Here is a 13,955-nt window from a genome sequence, read left to right on the forward strand (position 1 = left end):
TATGCAAGGGGTACTGTATGGGAACGAGAAGAGCGGCGCAACTGGCGCCGCCGTGAAAAAGGAGATTTTTTAGAGGGAAAAAATCCTGAAGAAAGTGTGTAAGTAGAAGGGCATTAAAGATCGCGATTGAACTCACTCTTCGTGCAACTCCACGCCACCAACTAGGTTCGACTGCCCTTTGACGTCAAGGTCGCTAACTGCATTCCTCACAGCATCACCCAAACTTCCAGGCCCGCATGCCCCGACAAACACGCCTCTGCGCTCCCCACGATCAGAGATGGCATGCAATGTACGACCGACAACGTCGTGGACCAGGTGGTTTACCGGAGGGCGACCCGGTTCGAGAGCGAGGCCGGGCGAAAGAGCGTACTCTTTGAACTCGTGGTCAGATGTCACTGCACGCGTGTAGAAGACGGATATGGTGAGTTTGATGTCCAACGCGAGGGCCTGAGCGAGCATCGACGAGAAGGTCGGCAGAAGAGGCGTGAGGCAGTCGGGGTGGTGTACGGACCACACAAGCTCGATTATGCGAACGGTGTTAGATCCTGCTCGCGCGTACTGTAGAACCTCCTGGACGCCCGCGAGACCATACGAGATGCCGCTGCCGCCGACGACGTACATCGCACCTGATAAGCTGTGTGGCAATGTGTAGCCAGGACCGCCTGCGTCATACTAATCTTGAGCTGCCAGCCCTTGGAGGTGAAGGGGAAGACATACCGTAAGGGCCTTGGATGAGCACTTTCACATGACTTCCTGATTCTACTCCTTTTGTATTCGCCGCAGCGATTGCATGCAGAGCCTTGGTCCATCTCCCGCAATTCTTCGACAAGAGTACAAGACCCTCCGGGGCACCATGCGCCACTGTAGGTGCGGATGCGATAGTGTATGGGTGACTCTCCAGCCAGCCATAGAAGCCCATGCCCATGGAAAGGATGTGAACGCGGACGTGTTGACCCGCTCGCCAGCCGCCGTTGATGCTGGGTATGGTCAGCTCGGTCATACATATTTCGGGCAACGTCGTCACAGTCGCCGTGGCTATACGCGTTTTCAGGAGGCGCACGATACGGTCGACGCCGTAGAAGACTGCCCCGGCGATGACATATGGGACAGCCTGGCTCATGTGTAGGCTTACCTATACGCGGCGTTTGGGTTCGTCATTGAGACTGTATAGGGAATGAGAAGTACATACCGCGACGAGGAAGACGATGGAGGCAATGACGTGAGTGAATATGAACATATTGTAAAACTTCTGGCGGAACCACGCGAGAGAGAAGAGAAGGAGAATGTCGAGAAGAATGAGTGCCGTGAGGCCCCAAGCATATTGTGGCTGGGCGATGGTCCTCAACCAGCGACGCTCCCTCGTCCACAAGTAGACTGTGCGGGTATCAGCTTCATCCTCTTTGAAAGGCTGACCGACTTACTATAACCTATAGCGTGAACGTTCGCAGCAAGCACAAGGAGTCGCCCAGCAAAACGGTGAAGGTAGTTCAACTATAGAGGAAACAATTGGCGATCAGGTTGTCAACCTTAGAATTATCCGAGGAATGGCTGCCTACCTTATCATACGCGGTTCCCCACGCAACACTCAATACGTTATTCTTCGTCGCTAATACATACACGATCGGGATCTGCGACGCCGCGACCAGACCCGCACGCTGAGGATCCTTGAAGATCGAACTCTTGTACAGAGCCGCGAAGAGCAGTAGCCCGAAGTACAGTGCGCAGATGGCGACTCCGCCGGTGTGAATGCGCCCAATCATAGGATATCGGAGGATGCGCATCGCACCCGGGAATCGCGCCTGCCATGCTCTCATGTGCAAAGGATTCCGGACTTGGACAGCCTTCTCGGACACTGCAGAGGACGGAGTGATGCCGCCTGATTGCGTATCGCGCGTGAGATTTTCCGAAGAAACAGTACCCCGAGGGTTACGGACGTGTCTGCGGGAGCCTTTGCGAGGTCTACACGTTAGGCCGAGGCGATGAGGTAACGAAGAAAGGGAAAATGGAGGCGTACGGAAGAAATGACCATCTAGCCAGCCACCGCCAGGGCCGAACCTCGCGACAGCGCGGGGGAGGGTGAAGAGGAAGAACGCTCCCGCAACGCAGATGATAACGATGTCGGCCCAGAACACGACGGAAGCGTCAAGGTCTTGCGGGCCTGCACGGCGGACGATAGCAGGTGGTGGCTCGGGAGAATACTGCCTGTCGAGAGACGAGGTTGGTTTCCACTGCATCTTGGCTTGAGGACGGGAAGGGATCTGAAATCTTGCTTGGCCAAGTTGTGGTCGAAAGGAGGACGCCTTACAGCCATTCAATTTGGGGGCGGAAAGTCGCACCTTCCCAGTCTTATATGTGTCCATGTTGCAGGGAGGACCAGAACGAAATCCAGACGGCGGCTGGCAGCACATCAGATGTTACGCGCAGTACGATCCATTCGGTCGATATCGTCATGTTGTGGCTGGCAGACCGATGACTAGCATACAAGGCAAATGGTGATTCCATGCTCAGTGATTCTTACCCGGCGAACCCGGCACTGTCAGAGCTGTGCAATGATCGTCGACGGCCCTCGTTGCCTTCATCCATGTATACTCTCCCGCGGACGGATATGTAGGTGCCGCACGGCATTCTTGCACTCGAGGGTCCCAATCTCGCTATGAATAGCCAGCCAGCGGCGGAACCAAAACATATATTCAGATCGCGACAACACACCTCGATCGTGACGTCATTGGGCAGATATGGGCAGTGACTGGACTGTACGGCGGATAGTAGGCCCTGAACACAGGCGGTATGCTAAAGGTACCTCTAACTTCTAAGAATGTCTATCTTCAACTAGTTGATCCTATTAGTCTATGGGCGTAAGAAAAATCATAAATAGTGCAAGCCACACGGGGCGTGGGCTATGCGTCTATTCACGGCTCACATCCCTATTGCGGAATGAATACGCTGCAATGTAGTGGAAGACGTAGATGTTACTCACCGTCCGAAGAACTTGACCTTGAGCCAGTCAGTAGCGACGAGAGTGCGATTCCTCATGGAGAACAGGGTGCTCAAGTAGGCGCTACGCCAGAAGAGGAAGGTCGCGACACCTCCAGTAGCCAACTGTGATGCCGCGTCAGCTCGAATTGAAATCAATATTCAGACCAGACCGATTGCCACCCACATTGCCATTGAAGAACGGCAAGTCCGCAATCGCCTTGTCACTCCCGATATACGCCAGTGAGCCCTGGTGCGAATACTTGAATGGCCGCAGCTTCTCCAGCTTCGCGAGACGTTTCTCGGCCTGCTCGCGCTCCTGCTTTTCAGCCTCGGGGGCCGCATCCAGCTCCTTGAGGCGGTACTCAAGATTGTCACGCTTCGCGAGCTGGCCGAGGACGCGCGCGAGGTACGCGCCCTGCTGCGACGCGACCTGCGCGGTGGGCGCATAAGTTGTTGCGGTGCAGTCTCCTACGGCGAAGATGCTGCCGTCCGTGCCAGCCATGCGCATGCACTCTGCGAAGCGCGTCAGTACCATGCTCACAGAGCCGTGGTGAGCGAAGAGGACGTACCGTCGACCGTGATTCCGCGTCTGTTGTTCTGCGCCTCGGGGAGCTTGGCCATGAGGTCGCGGGTCACCTTGCGGAGCGTGTTGCCGGCAGCCCAGACGACGAGCCCGCAGGGGACCTCGACGATGCTCTTGTCGGGCATCTGGAGGACGACGCTCTTCTCCTTGACCTCCTTGACCATTGTCTTCGTCAAGATATCTATTTTGGCCTCCTTGAACGTCGACTCAGTGTAGTCAATCAGCTGCTTGCTGAACGACGGCAGCACGGACGGAAGGGCCTCCACCAAGGTGATCCGGACGCTCTCCGCAAGTTCGGGGTACCACGAGCGCAAATCCTCCTCGAGGAAGTCGTGCAGCTCTCCGCTGAGCTCGACCCCAGTGGGACCACCGCCCACGACGACCATGTGGAGGAGACGCTTGACCTCGTCGGAGGTCTGGCCGGGGAACGCAGCGGACTCCATGCAGTCCATGAAGCGGCGCTGCATCTTCTCGGCGTCCTCGAGCTCCTTCATGAAACACGCGTGCTCTCGGACACCGGGGATGTTGAACGTCTGGACCTCGGCGCCGACGGCGAAGACGAGGTAGTCGTAGGGTATCGTCGTGTTGGAGACCGCGCCCTGGATCTCTGAGGTATCTGCGAAGGTGACGGTCTTGTTGACGGGCTGTGGGGATTGCATTCAGCTCCTGGGTAGGTGTGTGTGCGTTTGGAGGCAACGTACGTCGACATCTGTCGCTGACGCTTCTATGACCGTGACCTGACGCTTTTTGTGGCGCGTCACATACCGTGTCGCTGCGAAGGTGTCACTATTTGACGGGATGATGCTTCAAAGCTATTGCGACTCACGCTGCAAGATAGAGCGAGGCGATATTGTACCAACTGCAACGCTAGGCAAGAGCGGCGTGAAGAGAAAGTAGTTCTTGGGGCTGATAACAATCTACGGTCATGTCGTCATAAACTTGTACTCCTGCACAGCCACTTGAGCCAGCTCAAACCACTCACCACGTTATAGTCCTCCGTTTCCAATGAATTCAGCAGACTCGTAGCGCCCCAGCCACTGCCACAGATAACCAACGTCTTCTTGGAAGGGTCATGAGGAAGCTGAGGACCGGGCGTCTTATCCTTCTGAGCGTAGTAGTAGAACGCGCCTCCGCCAGCCAGGGTCACGAGGGTAATGCTACCGGTCGCCTGAAGAAAGCGCTTCCATAGTGACGGCCTGAACACAGGAGGCGGCGGTGGGGGCTAGACGTGCGCGAGCGGGACGCGGGAATGTCAGAACAGAAGGAATTGGCGAGACGAATAACCAAATGGAGCGATTCGCTCAGTCCAGCGATGATGATCGCAGACGTGGCCCGACGCAGAGTATATAAGAAAGAGCGACTCACTGCAGATGCGCTCGCCTCCGCCCCTGTTCCCGTGGACCGCAGCCTGAGCCTGGCTGGCGGGATACGTGTGATCGCGGACGGCCGCGATGCGGCCAGGCTTCGGCCGAGAACGCGCACTATTCGCGGGGTCAGTGTTCCGTTTCTTTTCCTTATGCTAGTTTCGTAAAGGGCATACCACGAGTGGCTTGCATGGCCGTTTTGTAGAAGATGGGCAGAGCCCTCTGGGGGTCGACGAAGGTGAAGAAACGGGGTGCGCGGTGAGTGTGCGCTGAGGTGGGAGGCGATGATGAAAGTTGTTCGGACGGCGCGCTACGGTTACTTTGGCGCCAGCCAGATTTCGAGGCGACGCCGACTTCTGCCGGAATTTCGGCAGCAATAAACGGCCTTATCTCTTTACACTCATGACGTCGTCATTCCAATCTATCTATTCTTTGTGTTTTTATCTCATCCCAGGCGGGCGACGTACCAGATAATGTTGCAAATGCTGTCAACGTTGCCTTCCGTCTATGTATGCTGCTGATCTATTCGAGCGTAGTCATAACTTATGGCTATGATCACTCCGCGTGTCGGCGCTAAGACTTATCTAATCTACGATCTACCAGGAGTATGATTTCCGATCTACTCGGACCGGAGTCATTCACCACAGTTCTTTGCGCTCGCCGTGCTGTACAGAACAACATCCAACCTCCAACTGCAGTATGTCTCGCTCGATTGCTTCATATTCTCTCGCATTGAAGTCGACACTGAACAGAGACCCCATCGCAGCTATCAGGGACTTGACAGCTTCACGTACCGCCGCCGTCTTTTCCCCATTCTACACTCAGAGGCGGCGCTCCCGCATCTGCGACACCAGTGCGTATGGTCCGATCTGAACCGGCGGTATGCTCACCTCTCGAACGACAGAAATACCTCGCCAATAGGGCCCAACGGGAATCTCATCTCACCCCTTCACCACCAGTAAACCGAACCCAAAATGGCGTCCGTCGACGTCGACGTCCGCAAGGTCTCCATCCTCGGCAAGGAGTCCATCCACTGCGGCTTCCACCTCGTTCCATACATTGTCAAGATCGTAACCGCAACACTGCCATCGTCGACGTATGTCCTCATCACAGACACCCATGTCGGCAGCCTCCACCTCCCTGCCTTCCAGACAGAGTTCAGTCGCGCGCAAACGAACTCGAGGTTTCTCAGTTACGTGGTTTCGCCTGGGGAGACGAGCAAGAGCCGGGAGGGCAAGGCGGAGATCGAGGACTTCCTTCTGTTGAACAAATGCACGCGCGACACCGTCATCCTCGCGCTTGGAGGAGGCGTCATCGGAGACTTAGTGGGCTTCGTTGCAGCAACCTTGTGAGTCCATATAGGGAACGCGTCATTTGTTTGGTATCTCAGCTGTGATGCAGCATGCGAGGTGTGCGCTTCGTGCAAATCCCGACAACACTACTGGCGATGGTCGATTCGAGCGTCGGAGGAAAGACTGCGATCGACACTCCCCACGGCAAGAACCTCATCGGCGCGTTCTGGCAACCCGAGTACATCTTCATCGATGCCGCGTTCCTCGAGACTCTGCCTGCGCGCGAGTTCTCGAATGGCATGGCGGAGGTTATCAAGGTATGTGTCCACGCTCGTTCATTAACCCTGTCCGGACCTGCATGAGTTCCCATCTGCCTTACGGCAGGCATTCGCTGTCTCTCGACTGGAGAAAAGTCAATAAAGAGGGGAGGCAGGAGGCAAACGCTCCCCGTTGTTCATAGACTTTTATTCAGAATAACTACGTTTTCACGAGTAATTTCCTTTGTGCCTCCCCTTTTCGTCGAATTTCTCGGGTCGAAGACATCCCAGTGCTTGTCGTGCCCGCGTCTCGAAATAGCGAGAGCGGCGCAACTATCGGAACACTGGTACGATGTAACGCGGCCAGCGTGTCTCAGTTGCATTTATTGGACACTGTTACCGAGGAGACGCGGCAGAAGCCCGACTCTCCCTCCGCGGAGGAGATTAGTGGTACGGTCGACTCACCCTCCCTCTCACAGACCGCCGCGATATGGAACGAGAAAGAATTTGCAGCACTCGAGTCGCGCGCCGCAGAGATCTTCGCCGCGATCCAGACGCCCTCCACCAACTTCGCCGGCCGCACCGAGTCCACGCGCTCCGCTGCGCAGGAGCTGCTCCTCTCCGTCATCGCCGGGTCCATCGGCGTCAAGGCGCACATCGTCACCATTGACGAGCGTGAGACCGGGCTCCGCAACCTGGTGAACTTCGGGCACACCATCGGACACGCGATTGAGGCGGTCCTCACTCCCGCGATGCTGCATGGAGAGTGCGTCGCCGTGGGCATGGTCCTCGAGGCAGAGGTTGCACGTTCGCTCGGCATTCTGAGTCAAGTGGCGGTTGGACGCCTCACACGCGTGCTCAAGGCGTACAATCTCCCCGTCTCGCTCTCGGACCCGCGGATCGCGAGCCTCCCCGCCGCGCGCGGGCTGTCCGTAACGAAGCTGCTGGACATTATGCGGATTGACAAGAAGAACAGCGGCGTGCAGAAGAAGATCGTCCTCCTCTCGCGCATCGGCGCGACGTACGAGCAGAAGGCCACAGTAGTCGACGACGCGGTCATTGCCAAGACACTCTCGGACGCCGTGAAGATTGTCCCGGGCACACCGAGCAAGAGCCCGATCCGGATGGCGACTCCCGGCAGCAAGAGTATCTCCAACCGTGCGCTGCTGCTCGCCGCTCTGGGCAGCGGCACGTGCCGGCTTAGGAACCTCCTGCACTCGGACGACACGCAGGTGATGATGAACGCCCTCGTCGAGCTCAAGGGCGCCACATTCGATTGGGAGGATGGAGGCGAGACGCTCGTCGTCTCCGGAGGCGGCGGTGCGCTCTCGGTCCCCAAAGACAACAAGGAAATCTACCTCGGGAACGCAGGCACTGCTGCGCGCTTCCTCACAACAGTCTGCACGCTTGTTGGGGCGGCGAAAGCGGAGCAGCGGACGATCATCACAGGCAACGCGCGGATGAAGCAGCGTCCGATCGGCCCCCTCGTCGAGGCGCTCCGCGCGAATGGCAGCACGATCGACTACGTTGAGTCCCAAGGCTGCTTGCCGCTATCTATCGCACCTGCAGGGCTCAAGGGCTCGCACATTCGCCTGGCGGCGAGCGTATCGAGCCAATACGTGTCTTCGATCCTGCTCTGCGCACCCTATGCAGCGGAACCAGTCACGCTCGAGCTCACGGGGGGCCAGGTCATCTCGCAGCCGTACATCGACATGACTATCGCGATGATGAAGACGTTCGGCATCGCCGTCGAGCGGCTTAGAGACTCCGAGACAGGCAAGCCCCTCGACGTGTACCGTATCCCCAAGGGCACCTACACGAACCCCGCCGTATACAACATTGAGAGCGACGCGAGCAGCGCGACGTACCCGCTGGCGATTGCGGCGATCACCGGGACGACGTGCACGATCGAGAACATCGGATATGGGTCGCTGCAGGGCGACGCGCGGTTCGCGAAGGAGGTGCTCGAGCCGATGGGATGCGAGGTTGTGCAGACGGAGACGGAAACGACGGTGACGGGCCCGCCGGTGGGACAACTGAGAGCGATTGGGCTAGTGGATATGGAGCCGATGACGGACGCGTTCCTGACGGCGAGCGTGCTTGCTGCTGTTGCGACGAGGCCGCCTAAAGACGGGAGGGTGTTGAAGGACGGGAGCAAGCCGACTACGACACGAATCATAGGGATTGCGAACCAGAGAGTTAAGGAGTGCAACCGTATCAAGGCGATGATCGATGAACTCGGTACGTCCGTCCATCTGCATTGTGCTAGTCACTTACTGATTGTTGATATTTAGCCAAGTTTGGCGTGGAAACCAGCGAACTGGATGATGGCTTGGAGGTGTACGGCAAGCCCCTTGTTGAACTCAAGGAGGGGGCTAGTATCCACTGCTACGACGATCACCGTGTCGCGATGGCGTTCAGTGTTTTGGGCAGTGTGGTCAAGGATACCATCATCGAGGAAAAGCGCTGTGTCGAGAAAACTTGGCCCAACTGGTGGGATGACCTTCTCAACAAGGTCAGGCACCACTCATAATGAAGCCATCATGGTTTGCTCACACTCACACTCGTTTCCCAGATCGGTCTCGATGTCGAAGGTGTTGAGCTCTCCTCTGTGCAGGGGCTCGCATCTGCTAGTCGTCCTGTAGAGGATAGCTCCCGGGCGTCGGTTATCTTGATTGGTATGCGTGGATCGGGCAAGACGTTCATTGGTGAACTTGCAGCGAACGCCCTCGGCTGGCAATTCATCGATGCCGACGTCGTCTTCGAGAAGAAGCATCCCATAGGCGTGCGCCAGTTCGTTCAGCAGAACGGTTGGCCTGCGTTCCGCGAGGAAGAGACGGCCATCCTGCAGGAGCTCCTCGCGCAGCATGGAGAAGGTCATGTGATCAGCCTTGGTGGAGGCATCGTCGAGACTCCCGCCGCCCGTGACTTGCTCAAGGCATACACCAAGAAGGGTCCTGTCGTTCACATCGTGCGCGAGATCGACGAAGTCATTACCTATCTTGGGGAGGAGACTGCACGCCCTGCGTACGGCGAGCCGGTCATTGACGTCTTCAAGCGTCGTGAGCCGTGGTTCGCCGAATGCTGCAGCCATGAGTTCGTCAACTACACCGGAGTGCTCAACTCTATCGAGGCGTCGGTGGAGGACGACTCGAAGTTGGCGCCTTCCGTCCTCAGCGTCCGCGACGAAGTCTTTCGTTTCTTCCAGCACATCACCGGATTGCAGCCCAACCTCGCACCGAATCTCACGAATGGGCGCAGGTCATACTTCCTATGTCTCACGTACCCCGATGTCACCCTCGCCCTACCTCACATCGAGAAGATGACCGCAGGTGTTGACGCGGTGGAGGTGCGCGTGGACCTGCTTCGTTCGTCTGAGGACTATGACAAGCTCGGTCCCTACATACCTCCAACCGCCTACGTCACAGAGCAAATTGCTGCGCTTAGGCATATGACAACTCTCCCCCTCATTTTCACGGTCCGAACGGCTTCTCAAGGCGGACAGTTCCCAGACCATGCCGAGAAGGAGGCGTTCGAGCTTTTCGTCACCGCCATCCGTCTGGGTGTAGAGTACATCGACGTTGAGATCTCGTGGTCGGAGAAGAACATTCGTAACCTCATTGCTGGCAAAGGTCACTCGCAGATCATAGCCTCGTGGCACGACTGGAGTGGGAACATGCGCTGGGACAGCAAGGCACTCGATGAGAAGTACGGCGTTGCGCGAGAGTACGGGGACATCGTCAAGATCGTCGGCAAGGCCAACCGCCTAGAGGACAATTTCGCTCTTCACAACTTCGTTTTACGCCAGCGGGCTACTTCCGATGCTAAACCTATCATCGCAATCAACATGGGCGTAGAGGGCCAGATGTCGCGCATCCTGAACTCAACTTTCAGCCCTGTCACCCATAACCTCTTGCCAACCAAGGCTGCTCCTGGCCAGCTGACGTTTGCCCAAATCCAGACGGCACTTCATCTACTGGGACAGCTCCCTGCGAAGAAGTTCTATCTCTTTGGCACCCCCATCGCGCACTCCATGTCGCCTACACTACACAACACCGCATTCGAGGTGCTCGGTCTCCCTCACAAGTACGAGCTATTCGAGACAGAGACCGTTGGTGACGAGATCAGGGCCGCCATCGCAGCACCTAACTTTGGCGGGGCATCTGTCACCATCCCTTTCAAGCGCGATATAATACCTCTCCTCGATCGGCTCTCTCCTGATGCTGAGGCGATCGGTGCCGTGAACACTGTCATCCCTGTACTTACGGCCGACGGCGCGGTTCAACTTGTTGGCGAGAACACGGACTGGCGCGGAATCACTCACAGCATCCGTCGTTCGCTTCCTCCAAGCGTCCTTAAGCCCGAGGCAGCGTTGATCATCGGCGCTGGGGGTACGTCTCGCGCGGCCATCTACGCTCTGTGGAAATTGGGCATAGAAACCATTTACCTCTTCAACCGCACTGCGAGCAGCGCGCATGCCCTGGTCAACGCCTTCCCAGATGTAAATATCAAGTTCATTGCTGCGCTCGGTGCCTGGCCGGATAACGGGCCTGCGCCGACAGTCATCGTTTCGACCGTCCCAGCCTCCGCCACATCGCTCGATTCCTCGAATAGCGATGCTATCCTCCTTACCAAGTCACTATTCTCAGCGCCTACCGGAGGCGTTGTCATCGACATGGCTTACAAGCCTGCGGAGACGCCGTTGCTCGTGCTGGCCAGGAATACGGGTGCCCAGTGGCGGAGAGTGAAGGGTGTTGAGGTACTGCTTGAACAGGGCTACCACCAATTCCACCTATGGACTGGACGCCAAGCTCCGAAGACCGTTGTCGCGGAGCGTGTGTGGACGGCTTACTCTTCTTGCTGATCATGCAGGGCCAGCGACAGCCCCATCTCGACATATTTAGCTACGATCTTGAGTAAAGAGCCGAACTGTGTTGTATACAAAATCAAATGTGTTGACGATCATCTGATTGGTTAGATGGCCGGGCTGTTCCCAATTATCGGACGAGAACATGGTGCTGGAAGTGGTAATCGAAGCGCCCAAAGGCCGCGCGACAGCGAAGCCTGCAAGCTGGAGACGAACTTGTTCTAACTGTTCACACTCAATGAGACACATGACTCTGCCTAAAAACTCAACATTTCACGAGTGAAAGAGACAATGAGCTACCATCGGGACTGGATGTGGCACTGTGGGTCCTGACATACCCAATCCGGGTAACGGCTCATGCGAGCTTCCGTTGTACACGGTACTGCCACTGTTCCTGGACCCCGAGTCAGATGATACTGTTGATGAATATGTACTTGCCTACTACAGTGATCGGTCTCGCTGAGAGGACACTGCACCAATCTGCAGATGCTCTCACAGACCAAGCCGGCGCAGTACGCTCACATATGCCCCGCAGACCGGGGCCCATCGACCGGCGACTGAGAGGCATAGCCAACCAGGGCAAAGCAATTATCGTGGCCCATAGAGTTTGAACATCCCGCTCATATCTGGAGACAAATGTGTATGTTAGCGGGTGCTCTGCTGACGTACCACCTGGTAGCGGTGCGATCGTAAATAAGCGCTGTGATATTCGACGAACTTTCGTTCCTACTATGGGTCCTAGTGCTTCTGCGTTACAATATCCCGCAGTCTTGAGGCCACTCTCTGACACTCCCTGGATGGATAATAGCTCAGAGGGAATAAATCGAGCCAACATCAGAGCACCAACGACGCCGATGACTCGAACTTCGGAGCAGGTGGGATGCTTCTATTCAGGATGTTTTACCTATGCCGCAAGCCGAAGCGCAATTCAGTATGAGATGGAGAATATCATGACCATGCACGAAATAGCTCATGACGTCTAACATTTTCCCCATCACAGGAACGCCCCGGCATGCTGGAGCCAAGTTCGCACACCTGTGGCGGGTCCCTATTCGGCAACACAAAAAACATGTAAAGTGGATCATCCCAATGCATCTCAACTGAAATATTTCCCGTTCAGAGAATGAGGAATTTCCTCACCACACACAGTCTCTCATACCAAGGCGCTTCCAGCCTGCCTCGACTTGTTGAGACGTGTCGAGAGCAGCTAACCCAACACAACGTCGTACCGCCGAAAAGAAGCGACATTCGCAGGGTTGTGCCAGTCGTGAAGACTCGTGAAGAAAGAGGACCACAAGTCGAACACAACTTGCAACGGTCCACCTCCGGGATTAAGCCTTCGGCCGACTGACTCCTCATGCACTAGTCGAAGGTGCCGCCTCATGGTAACAGACCACGCAGTCTGGCTTCGTGAGCCACTCTCGACAGTAGCCTGACGGCGACAGGAGGAGGAGGGGGACGGAGATATCCCCTCCCGACAAGCCCGTCCACACGCCAACGTGGCCTGCTGCCGAAAATAGCAATGTTGGAAGCAGAAGCAAGCCACTTACCTTATCGAACACGCATGGCCCTGTCAGCTGCTTGTTCTGCGAGCAGGTGCTGCAGGAACTGGAGGGAGACGGAGTGGCAGGTGGGCCGCAGTCAATGAGCACCGTCCCTTTTCCAAGACGCCGAATCTGCCATTCCGCACCAGAACTGCTCCAGAAAGAAGTTATCAAACAGAAGATTATAGACGACCCGACGGTGAACCTCGGCCAGTTCTTTTGTGGCTAAGAAAGAGCACATCACAGGAGATGTCATGAGCTAGGGCTGTCGCCCAAAGTGGTCGAGGAGTGCCTCGCACTTCTCGGTGCTATGCGGAGTTGAGGAGTGGGGTGTGCGTGTTGTCCGCATTAGGGGTATTCCGTCAACGTTATGGGGGAAATTATTATTCGTCCGGACGGAGAGCTGGCGTGTCTATGTCAGAAAGGGCGAGGGAGCTCGAGAAGGGGGACCCGGTCGACGGGACGGAGGAGAACGAGTTATCTCAATGTTGTTCGGACCGTAGAAGATCCATGAGGTTCACTGCTCCATGTGTGGAGAATTCTGTGACTCTATCGTTATCGCTCTCGGAATGGTAGAGAAACTGGAGCACAGCATGCGGGATGAACGTACAGAACTTACCCGCTATCCATTACCACTCAACTAACGGTGGCAGGACTAGCACTCCTAAGCCTGTCGGTCCCAACGATGGTGTACATAGTCCTCTTGTGATTGAATTAGAGGAATCACAAGGAACGAAATTGGAGAAGAGTCTTTGAACTGACCGTTTGACCAGATGTCGAGTTCTTACATCCGAGTAGCACAAATTGCGCAAGTATATGGCGTCTTCTCCGGTGCAGGTCGATCTCAGTAAGAAGACTGCGCGTCGCAACACCCTGAGGGCTCTCAAGTTGATCGAGAGCCAAGCGATGGCGGTGGTGTGATGAGGCCGATCCTTTGACAGCCGCGCACATGTGGTGTGGATGCAAGAGACTGTTGTCCGCCATCATACTAGGTGAACTGCCTTATCACCTCGGGAGGGGCCGAGATCGCTTGGCTGGATGTACGGGCAGATTCATGCGATGCCCGGCAGAT

The 13,955-nt window shown here is 56.3% G+C and overlaps 3 protein-coding genes across 3 annotated transcripts; 1 reads left to right on the forward strand and 2 right to left on the reverse strand.

Annotated features, from left to right (window-relative positions):
* Positions 1-69: 69 nt before the first annotated feature.
* On the reverse strand, positions 70-2,234 carry DICSQDRAFT_170031 (iron reductase; the record flags this gene model as incomplete). Its single annotated transcript, XM_007365648.1, has 7 exons — positions 70-85; positions 137-662; positions 718-1,132; positions 1,190-1,374; positions 1,422-1,491; positions 1,557-1,876; positions 2,015-2,234. The coding sequence occupies 7 exons, from the start codon at positions 2,232-2,234 to the stop codon at positions 70-72; spliced, it is 1,752 nt and encodes a 583-aa protein (XP_007365710.1).
* Positions 2,235-2,728: 494 nt separating this feature from the next.
* Positions 2,729-5,124, reverse strand: DICSQDRAFT_105807 (NADH dehydrogenase). Its single transcript, XM_007365649.1, has 9 exons — positions 5,100-5,124; positions 4,925-5,040; positions 4,542-4,781; positions 4,386-4,476; positions 4,261-4,331; positions 3,546-4,203; positions 3,161-3,489; positions 2,978-3,099; positions 2,729-2,924 (listed from the first exon to the last, which is right to left on the reverse strand). Exons 1-9 carry the CDS (start codon positions 5,113-5,115, stop codon positions 2,906-2,908), a joined length of 1,662 nt encoding a protein of 553 aa, XP_007365711.1. The 5' UTR covers positions 5,116-5,124; the 3' UTR covers positions 2,729-2,905.
* Positions 5,125-5,852: 728 nt separating this feature from the next.
* Positions 5,853-12,690, forward strand: DICSQDRAFT_155103 (Pentafunctional AroM protein; the record flags this gene model as incomplete). The annotated part of the gene is made up of 7 exons (XM_007365650.1): positions 5,853-6,271; positions 6,325-6,532; positions 6,952-8,713; positions 8,767-8,987; positions 9,048-9,083; positions 9,120-11,309; positions 12,676-12,690. Exons 1-7 carry the CDS (start codon positions 5,898-5,900, stop codon positions 12,688-12,690), a joined length of 4,806 nt encoding a protein of 1,601 aa, XP_007365712.1. The 5' UTR covers positions 5,853-5,897.
* Between the last annotated feature and the right edge of the window lie 1,265 nt (positions 12,691-13,955).

Source organism: Dichomitus squalens, assembly GCF_000275845.1.
Source record: "Dichomitus squalens LYAD-421 SS1 unplaced genomic scaffold DICSQscaffold_13, whole genome shotgun sequence".
Classification (NCBI taxonomy): domain Eukaryota; kingdom Fungi; phylum Basidiomycota; class Agaricomycetes; order Polyporales; family Polyporaceae; genus Dichomitus; species Dichomitus squalens.

Excerpts from the sequence above, each read along its gene's own strand:
- DICSQDRAFT_105807 (XM_007365649.1), bottom strand. Across the intron at positions 4,782-4,924 it reads CGGAGGCGAGCGCATCTGCA|CCCCCACCGCCGCCTCCTGT; the intron begins GTGAGTCGCTCT and ends GCGCACGTCTAG. Across the intron at positions 4,204-4,260 it reads CGTCAGCGACAGATGTCGAC|CCCGTCAACAAGACCGTCAC; the intron begins GTACGTTGCCTC and ends CAATCCCCACAG.